Source organism: Theropithecus gelada, chromosome 20 (assembly GCF_003255815.1).
Source record: "Theropithecus gelada isolate Dixy chromosome 20, Tgel_1.0, whole genome shotgun sequence".
Taxonomy (NCBI): Eukaryota; Metazoa; Chordata; class Mammalia; order Primates; family Cercopithecidae; genus Theropithecus; species Theropithecus gelada.
Window position 1 is genome coordinate 24,375,032 of NC_037688.1, and position 13,539 is coordinate 24,388,570.

At 44.0% G+C, this 13,539-nt stretch overlaps 1 protein-coding gene across 5 annotated transcripts; it reads left to right on the top strand.

Annotated features, from left to right (window-relative positions):
• Positions 1 to 23: 23 nt before the first annotated feature.
• Positions 24 to 13,431, top strand: CMTM1 (CKLF like MARVEL transmembrane domain containing 1). 5 transcript variants are annotated; one of them, XM_025370058.1, is made up of 4 exons: positions 63 to 592; positions 3,872 to 4,030; positions 11,017 to 11,115; positions 13,125 to 13,431. In XM_025370058.1, the coding sequence occupies exons 1-4, from the start codon at positions 140 to 142 to the stop codon at positions 13,293 to 13,295; spliced, it is 882 nt and encodes a 293-aa protein (XP_025225843.1). In that variant the 5' UTR covers positions 63 to 139; the 3' UTR covers positions 13,296 to 13,431. The 5 variants fall into 5 exon arrangements, with proteins under 5 accessions (XP_025225846.1, XP_025225843.1, XP_025225844.1 ...); XM_025370059.1 differs by having other exon boundaries at positions 13,141 to 13,423; XM_025370060.1 differs by having other exon boundaries at positions 120 to 235; positions 13,125 to 13,423.
• Positions 13,432 to 13,539: the final 108 nt, after the last annotated feature.

Sequence of the window (13,539 nt, forward strand, 5' to 3'; positions counted from 1 at the left end):
GGCTGGGCTTATCGGTGGGGCAGCAGGTGCTCGCGCCGGAGGGGTTGCCAACAGCCGTTGGGACGCGACACTGGTTCCCAGGGGAGAGCCAGCCGCTGCTGCGGCCCTGGGTCGGACGGCCAGGCCCTAGGGACCCACCATGGATCCTGGAGACGCCAAACCTGGGTCGCCCGAGGCACCTTCAGGGAACCTGAAACAACCAAAGACTGCCACAGCCCTGCCAAGTAGCGGCAGCGTAGTGAGTTCTGTACCCAAGGCACAGCGCAACGCCTCAGCGAAGACCGCATCCGGGAAGCACCCTGCAGCCTCAGTTCGCACTGCGAAGTCCGCAGCCACCGCACGTCCCCAAGGCAGTGAGGGCACCGCACCCTCAAAGAAAGCCACCACACGCCCACCCCCAACGCCCACACTCCCACCCCCAACACCCACACTCCCACCCCCAACGCCCTCTGCACACACTGAATCCAAACTCTTAAATGAGACGGCGATCAAAGAGCGTGCGGAGGGCCGAGCCAAAGTCCCGTACGAATTCAGGGACAGCCTCAAGCGTTTTTCCTTCTCGCCCACTGGAGTATTGAAGATCCTGAGAATGGTGAGCAGAGAGCTGGTGAGATCTAGCTGGGGGATGTGGCCGGCAGTGGCCTCGGGGAAATGCCCAGGGGGTGCCAGCTCCAGAAAGCTTCCATAATTTACTTTGCCACTCACCTTTGTTTTGCTTCACCTTTCCTCCCCACCGCCCCTTGCTCCCCACACACTAAACCGTTCCTACTAAGCTTGCCTCTTTTTTCCCCCTATTTTTTTTTCTTTTCTTTATTATACTTTAAGTTCTAGGGTACACGTGCAGAACGTGCAGTTTTGTTACATAGGTATACACATGCCATTGTGGTTTGCTGCACCCATCAACCCGTCACCTACATGAGGTATTTCTCCTAATGCTATCCCTCCCCTAGTCCCCCACTCCCTACAGGCCCTGGTGTGTGATGTTCCCCTCCCTGTGTCCATGTTTTCAACTCCCACTTATGAGTGAGAACATGCAATGTTTGGTTTTCTGTTCTTGCGTTAGTTTGCTGAGAATGATGGTTTCCAGCTGCATCCATGTCCCTGCAAAGGACATGAACTCATCCTTTTTTATGGCTGCATAGTATTCCATGGTGTATATGTGCCACATTTTCTTTATCCAGTCTATCATTGATGGACATTTGGGTTGGTTCGGTTTCCTCTCACAAAGGAAATTAGGGAAGCAATGAAGATAATAGGAATTTATAAGTTAGGAAACAAAAATAATAGAATCAATCAATACAAGAGCTGTCATTTGAAAGTCCTATTAAATTGATAAACCATTGGCCAACCAAGAAAAAAAGGGGGAAGAAAGGACATATATTTAAAATTAGAAACCAGAAGGGGAAAAAAATCACAAACATCAGTGAAACTGAAAGGATCTACAGGAGTACCTTGCAAAACAGATGTGAATAATTGGATGGAATGGTTGATTTTCTAGAAGAATGTAAATTACCAAAACTGATCCCAGAATAAGGAAAAATCTAAACAGGGCAGTATAAACATAGAAGAAAATGAGAATTTTACCAAATGAGTATCTTTCAAAAATGTATCAGGCCTAGACCCTTTTACAAGTTAACTCTTTCAAGCCTTCATGGGATATAATTCTGACACTACTATAACTTTGTCAAAGAATAGAGAAAGAAGAATTACTTCTGAACTATCTTTACACATTCAGTATAATACTGATAGGAAAACTTGACGGAGTTCAGAAAAAGAAAACAAAGTAGAGATCTCACTTGCATCAGAACAAAACATCAATGTATTAGCAGATAATATTCATTAGTACTTTTTGAAAATACAATACCACAAGAAAGAAACAGGATGATTCAACATTAAGACTCTATTAAAATAATTAACTGTATTATAAGTAAAACGGAAAATGAGATTATATCTATCACATTATAAAAAATTAGAAGATTATGTCACAGAACATGTGACAAAATTCAACATTTGTCCCTGATTGCCAAGAATGGAGACCAGTAAGACAGGAGTATATAAATATTCCATTGACATTGTAAAAATAAACATTTCAAACTAAGAGTCAACATATTTAAACATCAGAAGTATTATTTATTAAGTGAGGGAAAAAATGATGCCTACTACACCATAAGTCAATTTTTTCTGAAACCACTAGTCATAATTAGGAAAGGGAAATACTATTTGAAAAGAGGTGGCCAGGCGCAGTGGCTCACATCTGTAATCCCAGCCCTTTGGGAGGCCAAGATGGGCAGATCACCTCAGTCAGGAATTCAAGACCAGCCTGGCCAATATGGTGAAACCCCATCTCTACTAAAAATACAAAAATTAGCCAGGCTTGGTGGAGCTCACCTGTAGTCCCAGCTACTCAGGAGGCTGCGGCAGGAGAATCCTTCCAACCCAGGAGGCAGAGGTTGCAGTGAGCTGAGATCACGCCACTGCACTCCAGCCTGGGCGACAGAGCAAAACTGTCTCAAAAAAACAAAAAGAGGTAAAATATATCCTTTCTTTCAGCTAATATGATTGTATATCTAGAAGAACCCAAATCAACTGGAAACAATTTAGAGCCAGATAATTTAGTTAGGTGAGTCATTATTGTGTTAATAAATAAAAGCTTTCCTAGACAAATAACCACTTAAAATAAAGAAAATATTTCAGCCGGGCGCGGTGGCTCACGCCTGTAATCCCAGCACTTTGGGAGGCCGAGGGAGGCAGATCACAAGGTCAGGAGATCGAGACCATCCTGGCCAACATGGTGAAACCCTGCCTCTACTAAAAATACAAAAATTAGCCGGGTGTAGTGGCACGTGCCTGTAATTCCAGCTACTCGGGAGGCTGAGGCAGGAGAATCGCTTGAACCTGGGAGGTGGAGGCTGCAGTGAGCTGAGATTGCGCCACCGCACTCCAGCCTGGCGATAGAGCAGGACTCCATCTCAAAAAAAAAAGAAAAAAGGAAAATATTTCTCTTTACAACAGTAATCAAAATGATCAAATATCTAAAAATAAGTGAAATGTGATATACATACAGGAAAAAAACTTTAAAACTCTCCTGAGAGATATTTTTTGAAAACCACTAAAATGACTGGAAGACATACTTTGTTCTTGAGAATAACTAAATTCTGTAATTTTTCCAAATTATAAGTGAGTATTTCATTTAGAAATCCCAACTCAAATGCCAGCAGGCTTAGTCTGGGGAACTTGACCAACACAAACATGGCAGACATAAAACAGTCTGAGAATTAGTAATAAGAGGAAGACTGGGCCAAACAATAACTCTGTATAGAGTGAATTGTCTATAACTTAGAGTACTAGAGAAGGAAGCAGCAATTCAATGGAAGAGAACAGTCTCAAGAGACCAAACTACATCTGAGAATTTAGTATACGATAAAGGTTGGATTGATCTGAAATCAGATCAGTGGGGATAATACTGGCATTTGCCAATAAATGATGTTGAGATAATCAGCAGCTGTTTGGAAAGAAAGAAAACGGAGGCTCTTCCTCATGGTTTCTACCAAAATCAATGTATATGTACTTTACCAGTATATATACAGACTTCTTTCTAGTATGAAATATAAACTGCTAATAGTGGTTACTTTTAAGGAGAGAGACTAAGGTTGGGTTGGGGGAAGATAAATAAATTGATTTTTTTTATCCTTCTGTACTATGTGCTTTTATTATTTTCATGTATTTCATTTCTTCAAAATATAAGAAATGTTAAAAATGTATGTGCAAAGCAGTATAGGCCACTGTACTGTAATATAATCATATTTATATACTGACAATGTAGATTTTTTTAAATCATGCATTAAAACAAATCCTGTTTCTTTTATTGCAGAGTCTTATCATAGGAGCATTAGCTTGTTTCATCATCGCCCAAGCCAATGAGTCATTTATAACAATCACAATTCTGGAAATCTTCATCGTCCTTTTTTTTATTCTAATATATATGCTAACCCTTCACCACTTGCTGACCTATTTACATTGGCCCTTACTTGTAAGTGTTCATTTTTACAATTCTTCAAATCCAAGCTTTGCCCTCAGCCCCAGAGTAAGGGCTCTCCTTAAGTGAAAACAACAGAGCTATCTCTCTAGACAAGGACATAGCTGAGCTGTGACAGTTAGGGTGTTGCCCTGGTCCAGAAAGATTCCTTGGACCCTTGTGCCTGCAGGACAGCCAACACACCCCTGCTCCAGCCCTCATTATGGCACTAGACACATGGTACTTTTCAGCTTGTCCTAAAAAAAAAAATCTACTTAGTACATAAAGTAGGTAAGCACATTTCTCACCCATTGCTTGTGAAACAGTGCATGCTTCTACTTTGCAGAGAGCACTCTGATTATAAACATTCTCCCCAAAAGCAAAAGTTGATATGATGGCATTGTAGAAAATTGCCGTGCATACCCTTAAAGATTGTACAGTCAACCTGTGTGTGTGTGTTAAGGTCCCTATCACAAAGAGGTGCCGGACTATCCAGAAAAAGACATTACAGAGCCTTCTTTAATAGCTTTTCCCAGACTTTCACATTCTTTTGAACAATTGCTAAAGCTAATCCCTCAGGTCTCAGACTAGAGAGGCAGTATGGTTTTGTCCAGAGACAGCCATGGGCCTGGATTCTGGCCCTGCCAGCTTACTAGCTATGTAACCTTTAGCCTCAGTTTCCCCATTTAAGAAATACGGAGAAGGAAAAGTGTGATAATAACTACCTCATAGGGTTCCTGAAACATTTAAATGTGTACAAAGCCAATAACATAGTATGTGACACAAAGTAAACATTCTAATGTCCAAAAAGAACAGCCACCCATCAGACCCATCAGATAGCTGGGTGGCATTTGCCATTCTATCTTGCGCTGTGAGCGATCCTAATTCAGAGCTTGGGCCTCTTCCACATCCCACTTCCTTATAGAACATTTTTCTAACCTTAAAGTCAGAATGTTCCTTTTGAGCTAAAAGTCAAATATTGTCTTCAAATCTCTGAGAGATTTTCTGCAAAGGCTGCTGAGCTCTCTCTGTCCCACAGAATGCGGAGTACAGGAAGCAGACAAAGCAAATTTGAGCAACTTTGATTGAACATGTGGAAGACCTTTTTAGTTATGGAGAGGTTTCTCAGGGGAAACTCAAATCTCTGTCCATGGAAATTTTCAAGAAGGGAAGGTAAAGTAACCATTTTTGAGCATATACCATGTGCCAGACACTTTTTCATGTTACCTTATTTAATCCTCACAACAACCCAGTGAGGTTATGGTCATCCCTCACCCCCCATTTAACAGATGAGAAAATTGGATTAAAGACATTCAGTTGTCCATGGCCATATGTAGGTGCCAGAAACTCAGATATGCACCCAGGTCTGTCTGACTCTAAAGCCCAGACTCTCTCCAGACTTTACAAACTATTATCTTGTGATGGTTTTCTATCTCCATTCTCCATTAAGGTAAGAAACTCAGTGAAACTACGACTCTATGTCATCCTCAGATTCTCTACATTTTTTCTCTGTATCTTGTTTCCTCATGATTTTCTTAAAATACAGCACCAAAGGTGAATTGGTTATCCTGGTGGGTGTACACAGGCCCTTGGGGGTGGGTGACTGATGGCTCCACAGCACCATCAGCTATGGTCAGGAGGACCAGAGCCCTCTGAGAAATGGACTCATGCAGGCTGGGTCCACACATAAAGCTGGAGAGGGCCAGGAGATGTCATATTTTGCTGTAGGGTCCAGCGGTAATGCCCAAGAAGTATCCCAGACAGAGGTAAGAACTAGGATCACCTGAGCATGAACCGTGAGTGTCCTATGAGAGAACCTGTTCTCACAGTGGTCACAGAAAGTTCAACCCAGCTCTTATAGGGTTACAGGCCCTTGGTCAACTCCAGTAAAGCCAGCCCCCCTTGCTGTGTCTGTCCTAAGTGACAGTATCCTCTTTTTGGGGGATGACTATGGGAGCCCAGAGGTGATTCAGAGCCCCTGTCTTTTCCTGCTACTGTCCTCAAGAGCACGGCCCAGACCTGGCACAGCACAGGATATGCCTTGTGAGCTCCCAGGAGCTTCATGGTGGGGAAACTGTGTTACCAAGATAGTTGCCCAGTTATTCTGATGTTCAGCCCCCACTATCAGGATACATAGGACACATACTGAGCAACCACACAGTTGGTCAGATGGTAAGTGATCTAATTAACTTGGGAGTTTTTGAAAAAGACTTATCAAAACAGGACCCAAATTGCGTTCTCTTCTCCTATCCAGTCCTTTCCTTTCAAATCCGCTCTTTCAGATTCTGTGAGATGAAGGATGTGTACCTACACAATTTTTCAGAGGGGCAAGTAGCTACACTGTGAGGCCTTGGCACAGCAGGAAATGTGCTAGTTTCGTAAGGGTATTGGTGCTAGGAGGTGATGACTTGGCACTTCAGAAGGTAGGCAGGCTTAGAATTAAGCTTCAAGAGTCACTTGGGACCTTATAATAAGGTCAGTGCGGGAAGCCATGGAACACACGGTCAATTTCATACTAGAACTGTTTTGAGTTGAGCTCTGCACAGCTTCAGAGACTTGCCCACAGCTGAGAGTGCCCAACATGCAGCTACCACTTCTTTCAGCCCTTCCCTCCAGGCGAGAAGGCTTGGCTCCCAGGAGGTATGGCATTAGGGTAAGGAGTACTGACTTTAAGTGGTGATTTCTAACTTAAAGGCTCATAAAAGGATAGAGTTCCTTATTTCCCTATTCCAATTATTGTCTGACAAAGGGGTGAGGGTAAAAGTCTCTACCAGGGAGATAAGAGTGTGATACATCAGGGCTTGGACTCAGCAGGGAAGCACCAAAGAGAACTGACTGCAGATACAGGTGACCTGCTGAGATCTGTGGGCTCTGGGACCATATTTTGTCAAGGCCCCCTCCTCTAGACAGAGGATGGACCCATACTCAGTCTCTGAGTTGCAGCTGTGAAGGGTATGCCGGGGACCCTGACACCATGGGGAAGGCACAGGTCCCGCTCTCAACCCCTAACCTATGTTAGGGCCTATGAGGTCTCCTCAGATGGACTCTTGGTGTTCTTGATTCATGTGAACTCACAGAATAAATGTGTCAGCTTCCACAGCACTGGTTTTACCTGCAGACTTGAGAGTGGAATTAAATCAGTAAATAATTTAAACCCATTTTTACCAGCATGAGTCTGCATCAAAGCTAGGAAAAGTGCAATTTTCCTCACCCCACACATACTCTTCATTTTTAGGTTTACCAACTCTACCCACTCTAGCCTAGTGTCAGGTACCAAGATACCTAAGAAATTATGAATTCGAATTATTGTCTTCTAAATAGCTGATATTTTAAACACTTCTACATCATAAAGAATATAATCCGGCATGGTCAGAGAAACTGAGTTCTGGTGAAGCAGATGTTTTTGCCAACAGAAAGCAATTTTTTAAAAAGAACATAATAAACATTTTAAACTAAAACAAAACAAAAAATGAAACCAATGAAAGTTGCAGTTAGTTGAATACCAGATAATATTCATTGTTTGTAAATTCCTATTACAAATACTACATTTTGTGAAACAATTCATGTTTAATGTTTTTCTTTTTTTTTTTTTTTTGAGATGGAGTATTACTGTGTTGCCCAGGCTGGAATGCAATGGCACGATCTTGGCTCACTACAAGCTCCACCTCCCAGGTTCAAGCGATTCTCCTGCCTCAGCCTCCTGAGTAGCTGGGATTATAGGCACGTGCCACTGTGCCTGGCTAATTTTTGTATTTTTGGTAGAGACAGGATTTCACCATGTTGGCCAGGCTGGTCTCAAACTCCTGACCTCAGGTGATTCACCCACCTCAGCCTCCCAAAGTGCTGGGATTACAAGCTTGAGTCACCGTGCCTGGCCTGTTTAACTTTTTTCCTAATATTCGGTGCTTTTTTTTTTTTTTTTTTTTAAATAATGAGCACTCACCATTAAGGCATCTTTCTTTTTCCCACTTATAATTCTACATGATTTTAATATCTCAGAGAATAGTTTGGAAGCTTTATGGAATAATTGTCAAGAAAAAACACATTTCTCATTTTAGTCAGAGAAAGCTACTTGACCCAATAAGGTATTTAAGGGGGAAAGAAAAATATAACAAGTAAGGATGATATTTATGAGGGAAGTGGAAGTCCTCCCGCACATGGCCAAGCTCGGCTGCAATTTTAACACAGCCATCAGGGATATCTGTCTCTGTCCAGATGAGGCAAATGAGAGGGTCTGTGTCTGAGGCAAAAGGGAGGAGGTTAGCAGAAGAAGGCCCATGGGTACTCAGATCAGACTGCCCAAGGTCACAGCCACTTACTGGCCGAACAACCCTGGGCAGGTTGCTTACCCATCTGTAAACTGGGGATAATGAGAGTTTTGTTGTGAGAATCAAATGAGATCACATATTAACACATTGGCACAGTAAGTGCTCAATAAATGTGAGCTAGCTATAATAGAAATGTTAGATGCAAGGCGAACCTTAGCTCCAGTGAACAGTTCAGGAGAGCACTTCTTTGTAAGTAAGGACCACAGTAAACTATAATGTCCATAGTCCCACAAGGAGATAAAATTATGACAGAAAGTTAAAGACTGGCTGGGCCTGATCTGTGGTTGGTTTATTATTATCATTATTGATGTGCTTTTGTTCAAATTGTTGTAATCTAAGACCACACCTGGTTAGTGGTCAGAGAAACTGAGCTCTGGTTATATAGATATTTTGGCCAACAGAGAGCAATTTTTAAAAAAAGAATATTTGATTTTTGAAGTTTACACTCTGCTTCTCAGTTGTAAAAGTCCTTGTTCACATCTTTGACTACCTTGGTTTATACAATCCTCAGGTGTAAGCTTCCTGCAAAGCTGCAAACCACTGTACCTGCCTCAGTCAGGCCTGCCCACTATGGGCAGACCTCTCGCTTAGCCTGCAGAACCCCGCTGGGACTTACTTCCAACCTCCACCAGCCCTGCTACATACCCCTGTTCCAGCGTTAACTACCAGGCACCAAAACAGTAGGCATTAGTGCCTTTCCAAGAGGCAAGTCACATTCCACAATAGGGCTCCTCGGTTGCCAACCCCAACAGGAAGAACACCTAGAGTTTGCAGAGAGTTTATTATCTGTTAACATTTTGAGGGCAGATATGAACCTATATTTTGATGCACTCCCACCAGCTACAAATGCCAGGCATGTTATCAGATGCTTTCAGATTCATTATGCCATTTAATCCTTAGACCCAATGAACCGCAGTCATTGTCCCCATATTACAAATTAGCAATTTGGCAGACTGGTGATAAAATATGCCACATCTAGGAATTGGCAGGCCAAAAGAGTTCATCAACAAAAATACTCAACTGATTGGTGCTGTATCATTTTGACCCTCCAGACCCATTCTGGTCTGGAGGGCAGAAAATGCCAAAGATGGATTGGACGCTGCACTTCCAGACTAGGAGAATAGCTCATTTCCTCCTTATTTGGGTGTCACTGATGGGAGGCAATAGTGAGATGAGTTCTGATTCCACCCGTTATTCAGTCCTAGGCAGCTGAAAAACTCCAAGCCTCCACCATGTCCTTTGTAAACGGGATGATGACAATTCTGACTCTGGAGGCTGCTTTGTGAGGGTTAAATGAGGTCAAATGATGGACTGGGAAATGCTTGGCACATCAAAGAGCTCCATTGGAGCCATTGTGATTCCATGATAACATACACTGGATGGCAGTGCTCCTTGCTGTGTTTGGACTAGTGCACCAGAAAGATGACATTACCAAGGCAGACCATCAAGACTCAAAGACTTAAGCTATTCAGATAAGGTGTCTGGCCAATATTGTGGTTATGTTCTCTAGGCTTTTGCCTCTAGCCATACACTGCTGCCACTGACACACTGCGTTCTCGTTCTTCCATTATTGTTTTGCTAAGAAAGCTCAGCCACTGCTCACCCAGGAGGGCACTGCCACCCACTCATCCTCACTCTTCATTTCAGCACACAAAGAAGCAGATTGGGCTAGCAGTTAAAGAACTCAGGACTGGCCAGGCACAGTGGCCCACGCCTATGATTCCAGCACTTTGGGAGGCCGAGGCAGATGGATCACCTGAGGTCAGGAGTTCATGACCATTCTGGCCAACATGGAGAAGCCCCATCTCTACTAAAAAATACAAAAATTAGCTAGGCGTGGTGGCAGGCACCTGTAATCCCACCTACTCGGGAGGCCGAGGCAGAGATTTGCTTGAACCTGGGAGGCGGAGGTTGCAATGAGCCAAGATCGCACCATTGCACTCCAGCCTGGGCGACAAGAGCGAAACTCCGTCTCAAAAAAACACAAAAGACTCAGGACTGAAATCCAGTTGAAACGCAGAAGGGGCACAATGAGCCTGCAGATGTCGGGGCACACCCAATTCTGGCCATCTTTCAGGAAAGAGCAAAAAACATTCACTCCAGAATATCAGGCCTGCTCCTCAGATGAGTTCATATGCTCCTGGGACACGTGAACTCACAAAATAAATGTGGCCTAATTTCCAGAGCATTGGCTTTACCTGCAGATTTGGGAGAAGTAAACCAATAATTAAAGTGCTCATCTAAAATTTTATTTTTATGTTAAAACAAATGAGTTATGGAATAGAATGCAGAATTTACATTAAAAAAACAAGACTTTCCAAAAAAATCACATTTATGGAGAGCCAATTTGGGCTAGGCCCCTTGACCACTAGGTTTTTTCATGCTCACTTTCCTATTCCCTTTATAGAAAAAGTTGTCAGCTTTTTTTCTAATGGTATTCTTTAATGAAAATAAACCTGTTTCTACAGACAAAGTCATATCTAGGATCTTAAAATCACATAAACTCATGTCTCTGGACGATGTAAGAATTATGCCTCTGAGGGTGCCTCCTCATCTTAATCAAATGGAAAGTTTTTAAAAGGCATCTATTCTTAGATGTGTAATTGACCAGTTTTAATATTTATGAAATTATATTTTTGTGTAAACTTGATAAATTTCAATTCTTTATTACAGGATCTTACCAACAGTATCATTACAGCTGTGTTCCTTTCAGTAGTTGCCATCTTGGCCATGCAAGAAAAGAAAAGAAGGCATTTATTCTATGTCGGAGGGGTAAGTAGAGGCCTTCATGACTCCATTTAAGATCAGTATTCCGGCCAGGCACGGTGGCTTACGCCTGTAATCTCCGCACTTGGGAGGCCGAGGCGGGCAGGTCACAAGGTCAGGAGATCGAAACCATCCTGGCTAACACGGTGAAACCCTGTCTTTACTAAAAAATACAAAAACTTAGCCAGGCATGGTGGCGGGCACCTGTAGTCCCAGCTACTTGGGAGGCTGAGGCTGGAGAATGGTGTAAACCTGGGAGGCAGAGCTTGCAGTAAGCCGAGATAGCGCCACTGCACTCCAGCCTAGGCGACAGAACGAGACCCCGTCTCAAAAAAAAAAAAATTCAGTATTCCAAGACTTTGAAAAGGGAAATTGGCAGACCCCGTTATATCTTTAACCAAGCGAAATCCCCACTACCACCCACTCTCCTTCTTGCACTGACTTCTTCAGGTGATATGAAGTTGCACAAACTCTGAGCTCATGAAAATCTTAATTCTAACATGCATTCTCCAAATAGGTACAAAAACAAGAGTCTGCTAACCCCCTTTTGAGACTTGTAGACACTATTTTTGAAATGTTAAGCAAGATCTTTTTGTCTATAAATAGGACTTTGATTTTCTGGACTAGAGAATTGTATTTTAAAGACAGATAAGAGAGATTGTAAGGGGGGAAAAGTGCACTGTCTAAAGTGAATAATCCAGCCTATTCAGGAAGGAAGGAAGAGGAAGGAAGGAAGGAAGGAAGGAAGGAAGGAAGGAAGGAAGGAAGGAAGCAAGCTAGCTNAAGGAAGGAAGGAAGGAAGGAAGGAAGGAAGGAAGGAAGGAAGGAAGCAAGCTAGCTGCCACACATTGAAGTGCCCAGTATATGCCCTGCACCAGGCGAGGCACACTCTGATTTAATCTTTACAACTCTCATTTGTACAGATATAGGAACTGAGGTTAAATACCTTGCTCTGGGTCACAAGACTGGGACAAACTGGCACTCAAAAGAAATGGCAGATCAAATGCTTGGAAGATTCAGGGGGTCAGGAGGGGAGGTAGGGCTTTGCAAGAAGTTAAACAATGAGAACATAAATTAATGCAGAAAAAGGAGTTTATTTGAATTCATTCCATAATCAATAAATATCTGTCAATCCCATTGGATCGTGCCAGACATGAGCTCAGTGCTGGGGATAGAGCCCCTTCCCCTTTGGGTAAGCTCACAGATTCGCTAGGGCAAGACACCTAGGAAAACTCATTAAGCAGCCAGGAATTAAGTGACGGTAAAGAGAGGCATCCAAGGCTGTCAAGAGTCCTGGAGTGCACAGGGGAATATCTGTGCCATGGGCCTCTGGTCCCCATCGGCTGACTCCGCAATCACTCCTTCTACTGCCAGGAGTTCCCACCCCCAGTTCTCCATTTCTTGCCTGGAGGGCAGCATCCCACCACACCCCTCACTGGTCTTCCGGCCTCCAGCCTGGTTCACTTTCCATTCACCTCATGGCCACTGAAAATAGGTTTTCGGAGTCTCACACCTGACCTCTTTGATAGAGTCCCAGATCCTGCACCTCTCCAGCCTCAACTCTGCCCACTTCTCAGCTGGCTCCGGAGGTCCTGGGCACACCAGATTCCCTAGAGACCCTAGTCCAGTGCCTGGGTTCTCCTCCTCCCCTTAGGAATTCCTTCCTGCCCTTTGCAAACATAGCCCAAAAGTCTTTCCACGGAGAGGCCTTTTCAGGACCTACCCCTACCTGCAGCCACTGCCCTTCCCTAGTCCTTTCCTGGTGCCTCAGACATCAAGCGAGGCTATAACTGGCAACAAAATCCCCCATTTCCAAAATCCCTTTTTCTGGGAAAGGCAGAGTGGACCTGCAGCAGCTAACTGGGCAGGCGCCAAGAAAGTAGTGAAGGGTCGGTCAGAGAGGACAGGAGGCCGCCCGCAGCGCCCACCCTGGATAGGGATAGGTTCAAGGGGTTGCTACCGACCTGCAAAATAACCCGGTCTTTCCTTCTCGCATATGGTCTTGTATCTGACAGTCCCTGTGTCTCACAGCGGTAATCGTGTGTTGCATCGATGCGTTTGTGGTCACCAAGATGATGAGGACTAACTTGAAAAGATTTCTGGGAATCGAATTTGAAAGCAAGTTTTCCTCCGCCAAGGACGCCTACCCCGAAACCGGCCCCGACGCCCCGCAGAGGCCCGCCTGAAGCCAGCCCCGCGCCCTAGCAGATGCACGTGTCTGTCCAATCTCTGCCTCCGAGCCCACCCCCGAGCTCGCGTGCTGTCACCCATTCCGGCCTAAATGTGACCATAAAATTAGGGCTACTGCTTTTATTCAGAACACCTGCTTCCTCTCTTTGCCTTGTGTAAAAGTCGTGTTGTATTTTCCTGCGCAAGTCGCGTTGTATTTTCCTGCGCGTGGCGCTGCGCCCGCGGAGCTCAGGGTGGTGA